This window comes from Podarcis tiliguerta (genome assembly GCF_965153285.1).
Source record: "Podarcis tiliguerta genome assembly, chromosome: 3".
Lineage (NCBI taxonomy): Eukaryota > Metazoa > Chordata > Lepidosauria > Squamata > Lacertidae > Podarcis > Podarcis tiliguerta.
In genome coordinates this window covers 58416772-58434732 of record NC_139536.1, presented here as the reverse complement: position 1 = coordinate 58434732, position 17961 = coordinate 58416772, and the positions used below count along the sequence as shown (strand labels likewise).

General features: G+C 45.5%; 1 protein-coding gene across 1 annotated transcript; it reads right to left on the bottom strand.

Moving 5' to 3' along the window:
• Positions 1-507: 507 nt before the first annotated feature.
• On the bottom strand, positions 508-17509 carry NMBR (neuromedin B receptor). Its single transcript, XM_083435096.1, has 3 exons — positions 16633-17509; positions 5184-5532; positions 508-3385 (listed from the first exon to the last, which is right to left on the bottom strand). Exons 1-3 carry the CDS (start codon positions 17079-17081, stop codon positions 2987-2989), a joined length of 1197 nt encoding a protein of 398 aa, XP_083291222.1. The 5' UTR covers positions 17082-17509; the 3' UTR covers positions 508-2986.
• Positions 17510-17961: the final 452 nt, after the last annotated feature.

Here is a 17961-nt window from a genome sequence, read left to right as displayed (position 1 = left end):
AACAACTTTCGGGGTGTCCTGATTTTTGAAATATGGCAACCCTAGTTTACAACGCATTTAACTGAAACGTTTCTTTGATGTGTCTAGATCCAGCATTGCCCCACCTCCTGCATTGGTGCATTAGAGGCTAAGCAAAAAGAGATCAGCTCTCCCTGCCTCTTTCCATGAACATTGCTGTTGCTGCCATTGTTGGATAAGGGAAAGGAGTTTGCATGGTCTGAGGGGCTCCATTATGATCATTTCTCCTCTGAGAGGAGACCTGGAAACTTATAACTGGACCCAAGCATCCAGCATCTCTAGCTGCAGCAGGTTTATCACATTGTCTTCAGTGGGCCATGCAGCTCAACCCTATGCATGTTTACTCATTTACTCAGAAGTAAGTCCCACTTTGTTCAAGACAGTGCATAGGATTTCAGCCTTAAGCGCAACTAAATCTTTCCAGATTGGGGATTATTAAGTGTGTGTGTGTGTGTGTGTGTTTTGTAGCAAACTTGCTAATAGAAAACAGTCCGTCCATGCTTAATTTATTATTATTAGTACATAGAGTCAGCTCACAAATAAATCTGAACATTGACAAACTTTACTGAACCACAAGCTACAGTGATGGGGAAAGACAAGACACCATTTTATACCAACACAACAATTAAAAACTTTCCATAGAACTTCAGGGCAATTCACAGATGTCACGCAGCATGGAAAACCCATTTATTTTGCTCACATTGAACTTGGGAAAAGATGTTTGCAGTTCAATGCAGTCAAGATGTGCTCATTTCCTGTCCACAAGGAGCTTTAAGCGCACAGCTGTGACAATGTTGGTTGCTGTTGTGTTTTTGTCTACTGCCAAGATCTGAGGGTCACACCTTTTCAGTCTCTTCTACCCTCATCATACTTTGCACCCCTTTAGCTCATGCTCTATCCATCCATGGGAAGAACTTTGCTCATGCTGATCAGGCCACAGAAAATGAAAGAAGTAATAAATGTCAATCATTAAAGCTGGCCATTCTTTCCTATTAAAGATGCTGCTTTGACCAAGAAACACTCTGGCCAGAAATGTTTGGCAACATCCCAACTCTGAAATGACATGTGTGTAATTGACCTCAAAAATGCTGCTGTTTACAACTGAAATCCTCTGTGTGTTTTATACACATAAAGGGGCTTTGTGAGGAGAAAATGAACTGGGGTGTTGCTAGGCCCACACTGATGCTATGCTCCTCCACTGGCCCCATCCCTCCATTGATGCCATACCCCTCCAGCAGTCCCACCTCAACACTGTATCCCCCTACTGACTCCAGCCCCTTGTGCTGAGTGGAGGTTAGAGGAAAAGGAGTCGAGATCAATGGAGTTGCTAGTGAGATAGAGGCTACCAGAAGAGGTGGCATAAATGCAGAGGAATTTGACAAAGATAATGAAGAGACAAAGGTAGTGGGGCAGATTCAGAGGACTTGGCAAGCCCTAAAAAGTGAGATGGGTGGATTTAGGGCTGAGAGGTGAGATAAATTGCCTTAGCACAAAAGCTGCTTTTGGCCGGGACATTGTGCAATTTTGTCCACTGGAGATATTGCAAAACATTGCTATAGATGGGATCCTGTGGTGAGAAGAGCTCTAATTTCAATCGGTGTGCTGAGTCCACCAAGTGTCTTTGAGAAGAAGAGACTTTCTAGTGTTCTGGGGTTGCCTGATAGTTTCAGCACGCTAAGAATGGTTACATGCCACAATCCTTTCTGACCAACAGCATATGGTACTATTCATCTAAGAGATGGGGAGGAACACCAAGAAGGGATTTGACATTGCTTAAAATGGAACACAGAGGAAGAGGCATTTAAAGTTTTAAGGCCTTAAAAAGAGCCGCAGACTTTCTGAAAAATGACGCACGTATGAAATGACCTGCGTCGCAACAGAGGAGCCTGTCTGTCAGAGTTAGGTACACTTAACAGCGTTGTTCTCAATGAATTATTTATAACCATCCATTTATTCATTCGTTCATTGTTAAATGACCACAGATGTTCACTGCTCTCTGGTGCAAAACATAATGCAGTAAAACAAATAAAACGTGTGATGGTATCAGATGAGGTTGGAAGGACAAGGAGCTGGCAAGCCAGAGAAATGAAGCAAAGTGAAATAATGAGTGGTGTGGATTTTTTGTAAGCTGAGGTGTTGCACAACTCATTGTAGCCGTCAGGCAATCCAGCCTTCTGGCAAAATGATCAAACTGCTTCACCTGTTGTCCACTGCAATGCCTGTTGGATACACCTAAAATCTTAGTATGTGCAGTGGGTGAGAAGAATTAGCCTTGATGATGACAGTTGGCAGCCGGTTAACACTGTGCCCCATAGGCAGAATCAAGAGCCAATAATCCTAGGGCATGTTCCTAATTTATCAGTGCTACCTAACCTAACCGTGCATAATATGTAGCTGTTCCGTTTGCATATATAGGCACTGATTCATCTCTAATCCTGCTTTGTTCTACATGTCTTGTGACCTGAATCAGGATGTATTTTCCCATCCTCATTAGATATGTGTATTACGTTCAATGGTGACTGGAGAAGCATAGCTATGCGAAGCCACAAATTGATATACATGCACATTAACAGAGTATACATATCTTATTTTCTGGATTGAAAGGATAATCTTTTGTGAGAAGATATTAAACCCAGCCAGGGTTTCCAAAGCGTCCCCACCTTCAAGTTATCATTTAAGTAAATCAGTACTTTTTCATTTCTTAAAAAACAACCTATCATGCATGTTTCTTTTTATAGTGTGCATTTTTCTTATTTTATGTTCAGCAATTCCAACCAACCAAATACCTTTTTAAGTGAGGAATAGTATTCCTAATTCCTACAAAACCAACATGAATATAAATTTTAAAACAATCATCCCTGTATCAGGGACCGCTCATCAATTTTCTGTTTTAAGGAATTTTAATTGGCAACAAAAATATATAGCTTAAATCCAGCTCATTCCAAGCTCATTCATTGCACTGGTTAAATCACAATGCTATATCTTGTTTGGGGCTGTGTCCATTCAGTAGTGTTGTCATGGTAACAGTGTTCCTGGCATTCTCCATTGAAGTCATTCGAATGGCCGAGGAACTGTGCAGGTAGCTGGCAGATCTCTGTGGACGAGGCATCATGCGACAGCAAAGCTGACTGTTGAAATGGCGCCTGAAGCTCTCGCTGAGGAAGTAGAGGGCAAATGGGTTTACGCAAGAATTGCAGAAGCTGAGCACTCGGGCTACCAGCGTAACAACCATATGGCCAAGTGATGGGTCGATCTTCATGTAGTTAAAGGACCGGTACATGTATAGGACATGGGTAGGCAACCAGCATACTGCAAAAAGCCCAACGAAGACCAGCACAATTTTGGCCAGGCGCTTTCGTGTTTCCATCTAAAAAGATGAAATGAGAAGAAATAATCAGTCACAGTACAATGTTATGCTCCACATGAGCTTTCACAATGCATTCAGAGTAAAGTGAGTAGCATCAGAAGCCAATGAAACCCATTTGCATTAATAAATTCTAAGATGTTTTCAGGTACAGATACATTAAGCTGCATATTCTACTTTGTATCATCCTACTGTACAGTCATACCTTGGTTCTTGAACGGAATCCATTCCGGAAGTCCTTTTGACTTCCAGAAAGTTTGAAAACCAAGGCGTGGCTTCTGATTGGCTGCAGGAGCTTCCGGCACTCAATTGGAAGCCACAGAAGCCATGTCAGATGTTCGGCTTCCAAAAAAATGTTCTCAAACTGGAACACTTAGTTCCAGGTTTGCGGCGTTTGGGAGCCAAAACAGACGAGTACCAAGGCGTTCAAGGACTGTATCTTTAATTTCACCAACTACCTGTTAAAAGGGAGCATGGGGCATCCTTTGATGCAGTTCTTCCACCCATCCCAAAAAGGTCAAAGCACACCTTCTGCCAAACTTCTGTTAGAGCAGACATTTTCAACCTTGGGTCCCCAGATGTTGTTGAACCACAACTCCCATCACCCCCAAGAATGGTCATGGATGATGCAAGTTGAGAGTCCAACATCTTGGAACCCAAAAATGAAGAAGTCTGCATTAGAGGACACGCACGGAGGCATAATTAGACAAGAATCGCTGTGTATGCAGCACTGGACCATCCAACAATTGTTTATAGACTGATGAGAACTCAGTAGAGGGACAAAGGTAAAGAAATAACCCTTTTCTGAGGGTTTCTTGCCATTTACAGGATAGTTCTCCATTGGCCTAAATAGGTCCAAAAAAGTGAAGTCCTGCAATTTTTTTATTGTGAAATAGTGCAGCACATTCTACTAATAAATATAGTCTTATATTTGTTCACAAATATGAGAATTTTATAAAAATTTCATGCAAATTGTATTTGTCCAAATACATTATTCCACAGCAGTTCCTCTTGGTACAAGACACATTGATTTGGGTGGACTTTACTTCTAATGAAGAGTGCTCAAAGCAGTAGCCTATAATAGCTGTGTGCAAATTATCTACAGTCCACTGGTTTGTGATCTATTTCCAATGCTTCCCTTAGGGCTGTATAAATTGCCTACTCCATCTGTTTTCATTTTCATTTCCATGAAACCAATCACCATTACTAAACCAATATCTACTCCTCTCATTAAACATGTAATTCAGACTTGTAAAAAGCAACAACTATTGTGTCTCTTATTAGCTGGAGTAGGGAAAAGTACAGCAGAGAAATCTGAAACACAATCAGTAATGTGCTCCAAACCAGAATATAACTGGAATCCAGGGGGTCCCTGACATCTAGGAGCCGTGCTAGACCTTTGCAGAGGCCTCTTGATGTTGACACAGAATATTATTTCATTGCTGTGCAGGGCCTAGGCACTAGGGGGATCATGTTATACCCAGGCAAATCCTGCAATGGAATCTGCGGGAACCCGTGAAAATCCACTACAGGTTCAGACTAGTCTAAATTACAAAGTCCAGCAAGAATTCTGCCTTGAGCAAATATTTTTATCCTTCTTTCATTGCCATTCAGCAGACAGTCAATGTGGTACAGTATTTCTCAAGCCAAGTTGGTGGTGGAGAGGGACTTGGCTCTCAGGGGTAATATATGAGCAACAATATAAGTAGGAATGCCTTAGTAACCACTTAGTACTTTGAAATAATAAGTGGCCTGGCTTGCATGACCATAAGAGGTTCTAGCTGACATATGGGCCACTTACCTGTCTTTTAGATTGTGCACTGTTTTCTCCAGGCAGATTATGTGCACTCTTAATTAAAGTCCTTGCAATATGGTAATAGTAAACACTAATGATGGTGAGCGGGATAAGGAGGTATACCAAAAGTATCATCACTGAATGGATCCTTGGGTGCAAATCATCCTTCAAGGGATACCGTATGCATTCTGTGAAACTGACGTTATCCGCGTCGTTGATGTTTGCTACTTCAGAGAATACTGCTTCAGGAACTGCTAGCAGAATGGATATTATCCAGATGGCAATAGCTTTGATACAGGTCCACAGGACTGCGTTGGGTGCCTGAATATCCATTGGATTGACAATTGCTTTGTACCTAAAAGCGTATGAGGGAAAATTAGAGTCAATTCTTTTTCAAAGAATGCAGCTTTTATTGAAAGGAGATGGCTTCCTGCAGTTAACAAATAGGAGCCTCGTATGTCCATTCAAGAGACCTGACGAGACATTCCCCATCTGCTTCTGTATTGCAGGAAGCGGGCAGAATTGGAAGCAGAGAAAGAACCAGGGAAGAATGCAACAAATGAACAAGTGACTGGCTACAGAAAAGACATGTAGTCATCACATTTAGCAATGTATAGAAGGGTCTAATTGACTGGATATAAGGGGGATGCGGGTGGTTCCCCCGCACAGGGCGCCAAGTGAAAGGGGCACAAGTTTGAGAAGATCCATCATTAAGAAAACTCATTTGGTGGTTCCAAATTTCAGCCTCAGACAGGGTGCCATGCTACCAAAATTACCAAGGTCTATGCCTTTGTGAAGTAATAATATAGGAGGACAAAGGAAGCTCAGACCATTGGTCCACCAGTTCAGCATTGTCTGCACTAACTGGCAGCAGCTCTCAGGTGGGGATCTCTCCCAGTAGAACCTGGAGAGGCCAAGGACTGAACGAGGGACCTTCTGCCTGCAAAGCAGGGGCTCTACCACTGAGCTACAACCCTTCCCCTGGAAACTATGAACATGTGCAGAGTGCCACCTCTTCACCACTGAGTATCTTCTGACAGCCTTCCCACATTTGGGAGTGGGGGAGAAGATGTCGACATCATGGAACACAACGTTCAACTAGCCCTGATCTCCTGCTTATCCATTTTATTTTATAAATTAATCCTTTTTAAATTAAATACAAACATTAGAACTAGTTTCCCTTTAGCACAGCTAACGCCAATAGTACAGTTGGCATTTGACTCACTTCAGGATGTTGAAATAATGCCATCGCAACCCTTCATGAAAATTCATTACATGGAGGACTAACCCCAGTTGATCCGTAAATTGGTCCCTAAGGACATGCATTTCAGCTTCACATAACAGAGACAAGCTCCCCCGCCCTCTGCAATTATTTCTACCCCAGTCTGGCAAGTGTAATGAAAACTATTTGTCTTCAGCCCTCGAGCAGCAAGTGCCTTCAAGCTTTCTTTTCTTTTTCTTCCTCACATTTTTTATTTGCTTTTAAACAAACACAAATACACTTTTAAACACTTTCCCAGCGGTAACAGATATGACTAATGATATCCAGGAATTTGGAGCTGGAGATTTGTTCCTTTTATTAACCATTGTGCTAACCGATAAGCATGTTGATTAGATTAGGAAATCCCCTTAGTAAGTCTAAATCCCCATGTAAATCTAGACAGCCCTTTGCAGAGCGTTGTGGGAGAGAGGAAAAAATGCAGGCTCCAAAATCTCACATGCTCACAAGAGAGATGCTCTGGTGCCATACAAGGGCAAATAAGAACTCTGTCAAGAGTTGTATGCATGTGCAGCTTACAGACCAAAGCTTATGTTAGCAGTGTTACTATTTAATGTTCATGAACAGAAGACCATGGGGGTTAACTTGTTTGGTGCTGAAACCCTTCCTTGGAGTATATTACAGGCTAGAGAGGAAACTATCAAATGCAAATAATCATCCTAAATACTGAGGGATGTACAAAATGCTCCTGCTTATCCAAGAGCACCACTTAGGAATAGCAGGGGAGACTTAAATTTCTGGCTAACGTGCTGGTTCTAAGGCAAGGCGACAATATGCATGCCACAGGCACAAATGCCATTTTATTACACAAAGGGACTGGACTGTTTGATCTGTGGTGAATGTTTGAGCACTGCAGAGTCTGTACATATGGGGGGGGGAGTAGCCATAAAAGATGTTCTTATGTCTTCAGTTATTACTCTTACGTCTTCAGTTATTAGGGCTGTGTTCAGCCCTAATTCAGCCAAGGCCCTAAACTTGAGACAAACTGGGCTTATTTGGAGGGAACTGTGCCATGTTCAAGGCTGGTTGAGGCAGTGTTTTGCTCCTCATAAAATGTGCATGCTCTTTCAGGGCTTGGAGTGGAATTCAAGGGTCCATGGTTGCCGGCTTTGTTCAGTCCCATTCTTCCTTATTTCTCTCCCTCCCTCACTACAAACCAACAAGCCCATAGCCATCCAGGGCTGTCATGTGGCAGGGCATCAAGCAGGGAGGAGAAGCAGGCATAAACGAAAAGAATACAGAGAAACCAGAAGAAAGAGAAGCCTACTGGATGGCTGCATCTTTGTGCAGAAATGGGGGGGGGGGTGCCTTTCCTGCCAGACCTCTCCTTCCCACCCTCTCTATAGAGTATCAGATCCCTCAGAATGCTGGTGTAACCCCTCCAGACCTTTTCCATATCCTATTTTAATTGTATACTAAAATAGCATTTATAAAAACCCTTTAAAATCCATTAGCCTTGCCCCCTAATTGCTTCAGGGACAGATCTGGGATGGGTGGCTCCCAGTGCGGTGAAAGGCAAAATGGCCTGATCCAGGGGCCACAGATGGGGGCCACAGGGTGCATCAGGGGTCTGTGCACAGCCCTATTCATTATATCTAAAGGCCAAATGAAACAGGTAGTTATTCAGTTTTAGCCCTGGAATGTATGCTTTCTGCCCCGCCCAAATAGTTGGGGGGTGTAGCAAGCTGGGTCAAGTCTGTGGGAAAGGGGAGGGTGTCTTTAACTTGTAGGGGCTCCTGCACCAGCTAAAAATATAAACGACATAACCATGAGCCTTTCAGTCCTGCAGAGAATCTTGTCACCAAAGAAAGGATTCCCCACACACAGACTGAAAACTGAAATGAAGCCCTTACAGAAAAGCCTGTGCTTGCTGTAGGAAGCCCAGTCAGGCAGTTTTCTTTACACTGTTGCAAGCAGGTCACAGAAAAGGTCTGCTGTGTTCTGGAGATGACAGTGTAATCTGCAGGGTGAGTGGCAAAAGACGAAGGGCTCATCAGCCACCCCACACAGCCCCTGGAAGCACCCCCTGCATAGCAGCCACAATATGTTACTGTTCCTTCGCATGACTGGCATGGCTACTTCAAAGCTGGGAAGCTAAACAAGTTCCTTACAGTGCCCTGAAGCAGACACGGTACATTGCAGACCAGGAAGTGAAAATGTTTCGGCATATCAGTGTTCCCCAGTGTGGCTGCTTCTCCGAATGCCATTAAAAAGTTTGATATAGTTGGCTGTGTACACGGGCTCTTCCAATTGCATAGAGACGAATCAAGCGTCTTGAAGCAGACATGCTCAGATAAGCAAGATCAATGCCTATCTCCTAGAGACATAATTACTAGCAAAGAAGGTCAGCTCCGCATATCAGTTGCTTGCAAGCACAAATAGCTGAAAGGTGAGGCCAGTCATGGTGGAAATGCTGGTTTTCCAACCTTGTAATATGATTGATGCCATGGGACCATGCGACATGTTTCCTCTCTGGGCGTTGAAAGGGGCTGTGGCAGGTACAAGAATTTAAAAGGAGGAATGAGATAAAGTCTCCCTGTGATATTGCAGAATGCTGACGGCTAGGGCTGCGATAGTAAACAGGCTTGCCAAAGCAAATTGGTGGGGAGATTTCAGAGCCGTAGCCTGGATACATAGAGTGCCAGAATAAATGAAATGTGCAAAATAACTCTGTTCTTCAGTGGAGATGAACTATTACCTATCTTTATTGAAAGATGCTTGCTGTCTCCTTTTCATTCCCTTTTCTTCTTTCTGCTCACTCAGAAAGTGCAATACTCATTCACAGTGAAAGAGATAATGCCACATAATATGTTTAGTATGTCGAGTATCTTAACAAGTGGAAACTGCAACAGAATTGCATTTGAGATTCCAGCCGGCCATGCAAGAGGTTCCATTCAAGTCCCTCCCCCACCCAATGTTTCTATCCTACCAATAGCAGTCAGTGAACATTCCATGCCCACTGAGCATGCTCAGTCCTTAGTGAACTGTTTAGGGGCTTCCTCCAACTTTTCCCAAACATGTTTTTTTGTGTTTGTGTGTGTGTGTGTTTGTACTTCTGCAGACCTCAGGATTCCCCCAAGCCTGCTGATAGACCTCCCTCTTGTTTGTGAGTGTTGCCGTTTTAGTTATATGGGGGAGTTTTGATAGGTAAGTGTGTGGCTCCATTAAACAAATCCCTTACTAATGACATCCGGATTGGAGAATGGATGGTCAGTTTTCAGGATACTTTACTTAGAGTAGTTCTATAAACTCTGGAGGTTAATTTCTAAGTATACCCATTTTTACAAGCAAATACATTTTCCGACAGGACACTTTTGAAGAACAGGGAAATTGCAGGGAAGGAATGCAACCCTACTACCAGCACAAATAAACGATTTATATGTTCATAGATAATATGAAAGGGTTCATGTGAAATGGCTAGAGAAGTGGTTAGGTTCAATCAGTATTCATTTTTTGTGTGGAACTTCGTGCCTTTCCATTTCTCAATGAAATTGGCATTCAGATGGAGGCACATTTTTGATGAGTCATGGCTATGAATTCTAAATAGCATGGAAACAAGAGTGTAAGAATGTTTTCCCAAAAGGCTTGCAACACAGAAAATGTCCAGGACTAATTAATTAATAAGGAAGTGGGAAAGGAACATGTAAAGAATAATTAGGTCTATATATAAGTGAAAGTTGGGACGCGGGTGGCGCTGTGGGTAAAACCTCAGCGCCTAGGACTTGCCGATCGTATGGTCGGCGGTTCAAATCCCTGCGGCGGGGTGAGCTCCCGTCTTTCGGTCCCAGCTCCTGCCCACCTAGCAGTTCGAAAGCACTCCTAAGTGCAAGTAGATAAATAGGTACCGCTTTATAGCGGGAAGGTAAACAGTGTTTCCATGTGCTGCGCTGGTGCTGGCTCGCCAGAGCAGCTTCGTCACGCTGGCCACGTGACCCGGAAGTGTCTGCGGACAGCGCTGGCCCCCGGCCTCTTAAGTGAGATGGGCGCACAACCCTAGAGTCGGACACGACTGGCCCGTACGGGCAGGGGTACCTTTACCTTTACCTATAAGTGAAAGTTAACAAAACAAAACAAAATGTATTTTGGATCTCATTTTGTTTGGAACATCATGTGAATGCCACTCAGCAAAAATGCCTGTCCAGCTGACTGACAATTTCAAACTCCTATTGACAAAATGATTCTGTAGAGTTAGACAAAATCCTAGAAACTTGCCACCTGTTAAAACCTTGTTTGGATTGACATTGGTTCTCCATTTTACAAAAAAAAAAAAAAAAGTGTCCAAGAAAGGAAAGTATGAGATACTGTATTGAGCTCTGTGAACTAAGGAGAAAGGAGAAACTGGGCCTAGTATGGAAATAAAAAAATACCCCTGACTTTATTCTACTCCCCATGTGACAGTTCATAGAATCAAAGAACTGTAGAGTTGGAAGGAATCCCAAGGGTCATCTAGTCCAACCCCCTGCAATGCTGGAAACTCAGCTAAAGCATCCATGGCAGATGGCTAGTTAAATATGAAAAGCAGTTTCTGGGAGCAGGGAGAGGGGAGAGTGCTCTTTAATCAGGTTGTGCTTGTGTACTTATATAGGCATAAAGCTGGCCAGTATGAGAAGAAGGTGGACTAGGTGTGCTATTGGCTTGATCCAGCAGGATTAACATGAGCCAACAGTGTGACGCGGCAGCTAAAAAAGCCAATGCAATGATGGGCTGCATCAATAGGAGTATAGCATCTAGATCAAGGGAAGTTATAGTGCCACTGTATTCTGCTCTGGTCAGACCTCACCTGGAGTACTGTGTCCAGTTCTGGGCACCACAGTTCAAGAAGGACACTGACAAACTGGAACGTGTCCAGAGGAGGGCAACCAAAATGGTCAAAGGCCTGGAAACGATGCCTTATGAGGAACGGCTAAGGGAGCTGGGCATGTTTAGCCTGGAGAAGAGGAGGTTAAGGGGGGATATGATAGCCATGTTCAAATATATAAAAGGATGTCACATAGAGGAGGGAGAAAGGTTGTTTTCTGCTGCTCCAGAGAAGCGGACACGGAGCAATGGATGCAAACTACAAGAAAGAAGATTCCACCTAAACATTAGGAAGAACTTCCTGACAGTAAGAGCTGCTCGACAGTGGAATTTGCTGCCAAGGAGTGTGGTGGAGTCTCCTTCTTTGGAGGTCTTTAAGCAGAGGCTTGACAACCATATGTCAGGAGTGCTCTGATGGTGTTTCCTGCTTGGCAGGGGGTTGGACTCGATGGCCCTTGTGGTCTCTTCCAACTCTATGATTCTATGATTCTATGATTCTATGATTCATCTTACGTCCTTCAGCCTTGCTGGGTATTGCACAGCAACAAAATACCTCTGGGAGGACCACTTCCTGCTTTATGCTGTATACAGAGAAGCTGGACCGCTTGGCATCTTGCAGGATCATCAACCATAAGAGCCTTCTGGGCTGCCTGGCAGTACTACAACTAGGAGGTGCAGTGTGTTGTGGAGGCTTCAGTCCTTTCTGGAGGTAAAAGCCCAGAAAGTAGTAGTGGGGAACTACTGTTCCATTTCAACACCAATGATGTTAAGGGCACCACAGTTCCATATCTTCATATTATTTTTTTGTTCTGAACTACATTGGATCCTTAGAGTGAAGACCAGGTAAGAAATCTTAGTAAGAAGAACTGTGATAAGGATAATACACAAAACTTTTGAGAGGCCATCCAGAGCAGTGTTTCCCAATCTTTCCCCCCTTCCGACCTTGTCTCCTTCTTATGGCCCCCCATGGGCATAGCCAAGAGGGGGCAGGAGGGCACATGTCCCCCAAATAAGAAAAAAAAAATAAATACAGATCAATACAAATCTGAGGTTCTGCCCCCCCCCCTAACAAAAGCCTGCCACCCTAACAAAAATCCTGGCTATGTCCATGCCCCCCACTGGTAGAAAGGTAGGCTGCTTAGAAACCTCCTGGGAAGGAGAGTCCAGAACTTCCTGAGTAAAATCCATCTTTCATGTATCATAAAGTAAACAACGCTTATTTCACCTCAGTTATTTGACCCAGAGGGGGAAATCTACAGATACAGTCTAAAAGGCGCACAGATACAGTCTAGACAGACTACAGTCTAAAATGTCTAGACAGATACAGTCTAAAAGGGAGTTCTGTATATATGGGAGAATTTTAAAAAGCAAGTGGTCCTCACTGCCCTGGTGCAAAAAGATCTTGTCATCTAGAGGAGTCCTGGCTGCCTAGATAAAATACTATAGCCCTCCGCACCCTTACCTGGGAGTAAGACCCACTGAACTCAGTGCAACATTCTTCTGAGTAGACACTTAGTTATTTACAAGATCCAAGTCAGCAGCACCAGACGACCCCGCTTGGCTAGGCGCTGGGGTGGATATCACCCTGCACCCTGCAGAGCTGGGCTGATGCTGCCAATGGGCCCTGCACCCCTCAGCAACATCCAAAGGCCCTGATCCACTAGATGCTGGGGTGGATTGCACCCTGCGCCTTGCAGAGTCAGGCCCACCGGGCCCAGCACTGGTGGCAGCAACAAGCAGCTCCCGCTCACCCAGCCCTACCGATTGCCACTCCACCACCGCACTTGCTTGACCTGGGGGTTCTGGGTCACATTGGTCAAAATGGGAGCCTCAACAATTGCCTTCTCCTGCCAGAAACAAACCAGGACTGCTTCAAGAAAACCCACGTGGCAAAAAGGAGGCCGTGGTGGGCCGCTCCCTTACTCACTTGTGATTGGCCAAGCAGATAGCCAGCCAATCAGGATTTAAATATATATATGTATGATTTCCCCTCTTCACTTCTCACTTCCCTCTGTGACCCCCTAGCCTCATGCTGTGGCCCCCATTTATGCATTTTTCACCTGTGCCCCCCTTGAAATATCAGGGGGGGCAGGGAGCCATATGGCCCCCAGTTGTGAAACTCTGATCCAGAAGTTTTAGGTATCATCAGCTTGACATCAATACCAGGAAAGATCCTTGAGGTCTGTGAGCACTTAGAAAAGGATGCTGTGATCACTATGACTTAGCATGGGTTTCTCAAAAACAAGTCATGTCAGATGAATCTCATTTCTTTCTTTTTTTTTTAAGAGTGGATCAGGGGAATGCTGTGAACATAGGGTATCTTGATTTCAGTTAGGCTTTTGACAAAGTCCCCCATGATATTATTGCAGAGAAGCTGGTAAAATGTGGACTGGATAAGGCAATCGTTAGGTGGATTTGTAGCTGGCTGGCTGACCAAACCCAAAGAGTGCTTGTGTATAGTTCCTCATCATCCTGGAAAAAAACCTGACAAGTAGAGTGCAGCACATTTCTGTCCTGGACCTGTTGCTGTTAAATGTCTTTATAAATGACTATGATAAAGGAATTGAAGGCTGCATCTCCATCCTCTTGAAAACTGCCAGCTCAGCTTACCCTTAGGATCAGTTTAAGGTTGACAGAAAACCAAGGGCGGGAGACAGCTTCCCCAAAATAAAAGGACTGGTTCCTTTTTCCATGTTGCCATATACTATGAATATGGTGATCCTTCACTTACCCAGAAGAGAGCATGTGGCTGTCAAAAATAGAGCATCCAGGGGAACAAGAAAATTTGACTCTTCTTGGTTTCCATTCATAGCTTTTGTAAAGATGGGTGTGCAGGGCATTTGGCCTCCTACAACGCAGGAGTCATTTTGGTATAGTAACACTTGGTTTCTGTGATAATGGCAATTTATAAATGACCTCTCGCTCTTTTTTGAAGGAAAACCACTAACTCACAATGTAGTGTGCATGGTATATATTGTGCATGATATTTTATTTTGCCTTTCAAAGTTCAGTTCTATGGTTTGCTGCTTTGGAAAATACTTTTTTCTTTCAAAGGAAGTAGCCCCACAGTGTCTTCAAATATATGCTGCAACCTCTTTTGCTACCTAAGCTACAGTTGTTCGGCTTCAATAAGAAAGCAAGTTGGTGCCAGCATTGTTGATGAACCCTACTTGATGTACATGTAGCAAAATGCTTGCTTGGTCATTGCTGCTCTTCGCCACTCTCCCTTGAGTCTATGTATATTATTAATTTTGCCAACCTCATAGGGAGTGAGATTCTTCTTTGCATTTAGGCAGTTGCATAAAGTCCTGAACACTAATGATTATTAACAACCTGGTTCGCTTTTTATATAAATGGGGAAGGATGGTTTATATCTCAGTCCTTTGAGTATCACACAGAATTCATTTCTGGTCATTAATTTTGGCTCACACTGTGTTTAGTTCAGATCAAGAGTGGAAGATTCCATTCCCAGTACATTGAAGAGCCAAATATTTCATAGCATTGGGAGGGAGCCTGGGGGTCAGCTAGCCCAATATTCAGTGATGGATTGACAGAGCAAGATGCACCTGCAGCATCCCTGACAGGTTAAATGCTTCCAGTGCAGGTAAGCCTGTTCCCCTGCCAAACAGTTTGTACCATTAGGACATTTCTCCTCGGTGCTGAGCCTATATCTTATTCCCTGTGATTTCTAATGATGGATTTCAGTTCTGCCCTTTTGAATGACAGGGGATAAATCTGTTCCGTCTCATGCATGACAGCCTTCAAAATATTTGAAGACAGCTTCCCTTCAGGATAAACATTCCCAGCTCTTTAAAGTGTTCCTCAAAGGACTTGATTCTGGACCTCTCACAGTCCTTTGGACACACTCCAATTTGTCAATGTCCTTCTTAAAAGGTGGCACCCATAACTGAACGCAGCACTCCAGATTTGAAAGAAGGGTAAGATCCTTCCTAAGTTATTTGTGTCCTGCAGTCTGTTTACACCTGCATCCAGTCAGATACCTCTGGGATGCTCACAAGCAGGGCACAAAGGCTCCTGTTTCTCCCCTGTAACACCTGGGATTCAAAAGTGCACTTCCTCTAACTAGGGAAGCTCCATTTAGATATTGTGACTGATAGCCGTGTTTCTCCATGCAGTTGTCAAGAGTCAGTGTGGTGCAATGTTTAGGGTGTTGGACTACGACCTGGAAGATCAGGATTTGAATCCCCACTCAGCCATGAAGCTCACTGGGTGACCTCAAGCTAGTCACTATCTCTAAGCCTAACCTGCCTTGCAGGGTTGTTGTAAGGAGAAAAGGGGGAAGGAAGAACCATATACACCACCTTAATATTCTTGGAGGGAAAGGTAGTATATAAATGAAGAATGAAATAAAATAAGCCCTCTTTAATGCCAGGTGAGTGAGCAAGCCCCATCCTTTGTCTCAGCAATTTCCACACATTATTTATGTGTGATATGGAGACGTTTGTGTGTGTGTGTGTGTGTGTGTGTGTGTGTGTGTTAAGAGATGCTTCATCTCCAAAGAAAAAATTAAGAATGGATTGCTACAACATAATCACAGCCACACAGGAGCAGCGGTTCATTCCCATCGTCTGTATTTGATTAGTGGTCCAGAGAAGGACACTGCAGACCATGGACAGCCAGCAGGGTGCATTTCTGATGCTGAGGGTTTTGAATGCCCATCAGCCTCAGGCAGTGGGACCAGTGATGGATGGGAATTCTGGAGAGCCCACCTGCTGCACAGGGCCAAGTTCACCTCCTACACATGTGATGGGACCCCTTCCCCTTGCAGTCAAGACATGACCCAGTGCACTGAGCCTTTAGGGAGGCAGAACTCTAATCCAGCCCTTCTTGGTGGGTAACCTTACATCTGAGCCAACAGACTAAGTTTGAAGTCCTGCTCCGATGGCCATCTCAGCAGAGCATACGTGCCTTTAACAAGGGCCAGAAATTCGCCTAAGAAAGCGTTTTCCTTTACCAGAGACAGGAAAATTATTCACCCATTGGACTGGCTCTCGTGGAACTATGAAAGACAGGATACGCCGACCAGGACAAACGGAGATTCATAGAATTGTGGAGTTGGAAAGGACCCAAAGGATCTTCTAGTCCAGCCCTCTGCAGGAGTAGCCTAGGTGTGGGTTAAATGTGAAAGAATCTCTCTCTTCCTTTCCTCCCCTTCAGTCTTTTGTGGCTGGCAGTGACTTTCTTCCTCTCTGTGTCTCTCTGTACGGTTCTGCCAAAATAAATTCCAGCATTGCAGGGAGTTGGACTCGGTGTCTTTCGTGGTCCCTTCCAACTCTACAGTTCTTTCTGTCTCTCTTCTCTCCCTCTCCCTCTCTTCCCAGGTGTCTCCTCTCCCGCCTGCCCCTCGCCTCGTCTTACCTGTCGGCGCTGAGGGCAGTGAGCGTGAAGACGGAGACGCCCACCGAGGTGAGCTGAATGGCCGGCAGCAGCTTGCAGCCCACCTCGCCGAAGAGCCAGTCCTCGAGGAAGAAGCGCGAGGCGTCGACGGGCACGCAGGTGAGCAGCAGCAGCAGGTCGCCGGCGGCCAAGCTGGAGATGAAGATGTTGGGCACGCTGCGCACAGCGCTCCTGCCCACGAAGATCTTCAGCAGGGTGGCGTTGCCCAGCAAGCCCACCGCCATGATCAGCAGGTACAGCGAGGGCACCACGCAGCGGATGATGAAGAGCGCCCGGGCTTGCTGCGACGAGGGCAGCCGCTCTGACTCCTGGTCCACAGCCGGGTCCGCCTCGCCGCTGCCGTTGCCCTCCGCCGTCAGGTTGCCCCAGGCGGACGCGCTGCTGCCCAGCCCCGTCCAGCTGAACGACATAGCCTCGCCCGTCGAAGGATCGGGGCTCTCTCCGGGTGCCCAGACTTTTGCGCCTTCCCGCACCCCCAGACGGACAGGCACAGGATGATGCGCTCAAAGGCAAACCTGTCTCTTCTTCCAAAGGAGTGCCCAGGTTTTGGACAACCCAGACGACCGTCGGGGCAAGCTTTCCTGGGATGCTTCTGCAGAAGGAAGTCCCCCCGGAGTCCCAAAGGCTTTCTGTTCAAGTAAGTGCTGTTTAGGTAGGATCTGAGTCAAGAAATCGGTATCCAGTCTGTTGGGTCTTCTGCGAGGTGAAGCAGGTGAAAAGAGTCCGCGATTCTGCTGGGCGATGCTGGCGGCTCCTCTTTCTAGGAAAGCCTGGACGGCTCTGCTCGTCTCTCCAGAGCGTGGAGCAGCTGAGGTTGGACAGCTCCTGCTGGGCAGAAGCCGGGTTCTATTTTCCCTGCTTTCCGCGCAACACCAGCCCTTTATACGCGCGAGGGTCCGCCTCCGCAAGGAGGAGCAAACAGTTAGAGAAAAGCCACCAACTTGGTCTCTTGGCGCTGAATGGAGGGGGCGGCTCTCCTCCTTTGCGTAGCACCCAAGTTAAAGACAGAGGCTTTCCCCGCGCAGTGGCGTAGCGTGGGGGGTGCAGGGGGGGCCGGCCGCACCGGGCGCAACATCTGGGGGGGGGGGCGCTCGCACTCGCAGCTCTCTGCCCGAGTGCTAAAATCCACGGGTTAGGGGGCGCAAATTACTTGCTTTGCCCCGGGTGCTGACAACCCACGCTACGCCACTGTCCCCGCGACAGGGGCGGGGGAAGTAACCACAAGAGGCTGCGGCCCCAAAAGGTTATCCAAGCTGCTGGACTTGCCTGGTCGAGTTTATGAGTTCAGGC